General features: G+C 30.3%; 1 protein-coding gene across 1 annotated transcript; it reads left to right on the top strand.

Annotated features, from left to right (window-relative positions):
• Positions 1-1,869: 1,869 nt before the first annotated feature.
• Positions 1,870-2,229, top strand: LOC140182360 (uncharacterized mitochondrial protein AtMg00820-like). The gene has a single exon (XM_072228531.1). It carries the CDS (start codon positions 1,870-1,872, stop codon positions 2,227-2,229), a length of 360 nt encoding a protein of 119 aa, XP_072084632.1.
• The last annotated feature ends 1,103 nt before the right edge of the window (positions 2,230-3,332 follow it).

Genomic DNA, 3,332 nt, shown 5'->3' with positions numbered 1-3,332 from the left:
TTACTCTAAGTTAAAAGAAAAGACACACCACTAACTTTACTAACAAAAAAAAAATAAGGTTAAAATCCATCTTTTGCATTGTAAAAATAGAAACAACCACTCTTCCAATAAAAAAAAATTAGTCCTTCAAACTAATTTGGACTCTTACCAAGTCCAAATACTCATTATTTATGTTCTTTGAGTACTTTTTTATTGTTAATAATTTTTTAAATCAAAATTTATTTTTGAATATTTGAATCATTGATTTTGGTGCCACGTATCATATTACATTAAATTTATTTTGGTTCATTTCTTATCCATAAATATTTTTTATTATTGTTCATTTATCAAATGATTCTCAAATTACTATTTTTAATAAACGCATTGCTTAATTTTCACCGTCCTTAATTTTTCATAATATTTTTTATTTACCTTATTTCAATTTTAATATTATCTTCATTTCAAAAATTACTTTCGTACTCAATTGTACACTCACTTTTTTATTTTCTACACTAACAATTTGAAGACGATTGGTTTGGATAGAATAAAAGAGATTATATGTCTTTGAACGCAATTTCACTAATAATTCATTCACTACATATTCCATAAATTTCATCCAATTCTCACCTATTATACCTTCAAATATATGATATTTTCGATTAGAGCATTCCTTTTAGACAAAGATTAATTATTTACATTAATATTTTTCTTTTACTTATATGCATCATGAGGAGGCTTGTGATATTTATCATATTTCTAAGTAGAAGAAACTTTCATTTCCTCAAAATTTTAATAAAACTAATGCAATTTTTTATTTATTATATTTTGATATTTGGGGTCTATTTCGACAAAATTCTATTTATAATCATAAATATTATTTAACTATTATTGATGATTTTAGACGCTTTAATTGAAATCAAAAGCAAAAGTGTAAAATCATGTAAAGAATTTTATTAATTTAGTTGAAACACAATTCAACTCTAAAGTCAAAATTGTCCGTTCCCATAATACACCAGAATTCATTTTACATGATTTTTATGCTACAAAAGACATTATTCATCAACGTAGTTGTGTTGAAATCTGTCAACAAAATAGAAGGACAGAACACAAACATCAACATATTTTGATGAATGTAACTCGTGCTCTTATGTTTCAATCTAATTTACCATCATCTTTTTGGTCTTATGCCTTTAATCATGCTGTTTATTTGTTTAATATAGTTTCATCATATACAATTAATTTTAAAATACTATTTAAAATTTTATTTAATCATTCACCAAATTATCCTTAAAAATTTTGGATGTTTATGTTCTGTTTTTATAAAATGATTATGTCCTTAGACATTAAAAATGTCTAATTTCATACACCCAATCTAACACTACTAAATACACCTTCTCAAAAATAAGATTCTGTTAAACTTCTTATTGAGCCAGAACCTATTCCTATTGACTCACACTTCATTTCCATTCAGCCACTCATTCTTTTATCTTCACCTACACCCTCAACATCTCCCATTATTCCTTTAGTCTCCATTGAACCTCACCAAGCCAAGACACATCTCAATGCTGTACTTCTAATACAATACCATCATCTTCCTTCAAATCCTTTCCTCCATCAGGCTCATTGTCACTGTTCCCTTCACTAGAGGAGCCTTTTCTTTTCATTACAGCCATTGTGCTCATCGATCACCAACTTACCTTTCCGATTATGTTTGTAATTTCTCTTTTATCTATGCAAAATTTTTTTTCAAGGTGTCTTTTTTCAATTTTTTCTGTTATGTTTTTTTCTTCTATTTTCCTTACTTATAAAATCTATCTTCTATCTCTGCAATATGAGGTTGAGCCAAAGTCTTTCAAAAACGCCAACAATCATTCTAGTTGACGTAGTTTTATGAAAGATGAACCGGATACTCTTGAGTTGAATAAAAGTTGGTGTCTTGTTGATTGTCCTGCAGGTGTCAAGCCGATTGGCTGTAAATGGGTTTATCGAATCAAACGTAAGCCAAATAGTTCCATTGATAGATATAAAGCGTGTCTTGTGGTTAAGGAATTCACTCAGATTGAAGGTGTTAATTTTTTGCAGACATTTTCTTCTGTTATCAAGCCTGCCACTGTCAGATTAGTCTTGGCTTTGACATCCATGAAGCACTGGCCCATACACCAACTAGATGTCAATAATGCTTTCTTGTATGGTGACATCTTGAAAGATGTTTATATGTCTCTTCCCCTAGAATGGTGTCAACTCGCCTAAATCAATGTTATAAATTGTTGAAATTTTTATATGCTTTATGGCAATCTAGTCGCATGTGGTACGAGAAACTCTCAAATCTTTTACTATATATCTTATGGATACTAGCAGACTATTTCTGATTATAATTTGTTTGTTAAATTCATTGGTGTTGAAATTTCTATTCTTTTGGTTTACGTTGATGATGTTATAACTGAAAATTTTATTTCTGAACTTGCTGCTGTTAAAATAATTTTGAACCAGCATTTCAAAATTAAAGATTTAGGTCCTTTAAAATATTTTTTGGATATTGAAATTGTTCAATCAGAGAAAGAAATTTTTCTCTCAATGAAAATATTGTCTTGATCTTATAGAAGACTCTACCTTGTTAGGTGCCAAACTGGCTTTTGTTTTCATGGATAGTGCTACAAAACTTCATCAGGATGACAACCCACCACGAGACCAGACATCATGTATGAAACGCAACAATTAAGCTAATTTATAGCATCTTTTACTCAGTGTCATCTTCAAGCCGCAAAGCGAGTGTTGAGGTTCTTAAAGAGTAGACCCATAAAAGAAATTTTCTTTCTCAAAAATTTAGAAATTTGGATTCTCGGCTTTAGTGGCTCTGATTGGGCCGAATATCTTGACACTCCGCAATCTGGCTATTGTTTCTTCTTGGGTAGCTCTTTATTCTCTTAAAAGATCAAAAAACAAACCACCATTTTTTGCTGATCCATTGAAGTAGAATATCATGCACATGCCAACACAACTTGTAAACTTCAATGGATATTCAATGTGTTACTATTTTCATGCATCTCTCGTATCCGACCACCAATTTTATATTGTGATAATCAGAGTGCCCTTCATATTGCTGCTAATCCAGTTTTTCATGAACGGACCAAATATTTAGAGGTTGATTGTCACTTGGTTCGACAGAAAGCTCAAGTTAGAGTGATGAAACTTCTTCCCATTCCTTCTTTTGGGTAGCTAACTGTAATCTTCACCAAGTCTTTATCTCCTCAACCCTTCCATCTTAATCTTAATAAATTTGGTATTCTTGACATTTTTCATCCTCGAGTTTGTTGGGCCGTATTAAACCAGTTTTCTACAATAACCTATGACAA

The sequence above is a fragment of the Arachis hypogaea genome, chromosome 19 (assembly GCF_003086295.3).
Source record: "Arachis hypogaea cultivar Tifrunner chromosome 19, arahy.Tifrunner.gnm2.J5K5, whole genome shotgun sequence".
In the NCBI taxonomy this organism is placed as follows: Eukaryota; Viridiplantae; Streptophyta; class Magnoliopsida; order Fabales; family Fabaceae; genus Arachis; species Arachis hypogaea.
Note: the sequence above shows the minus strand (reverse complement) of the source record. Positions and strands in the feature narration are given on the sequence as shown.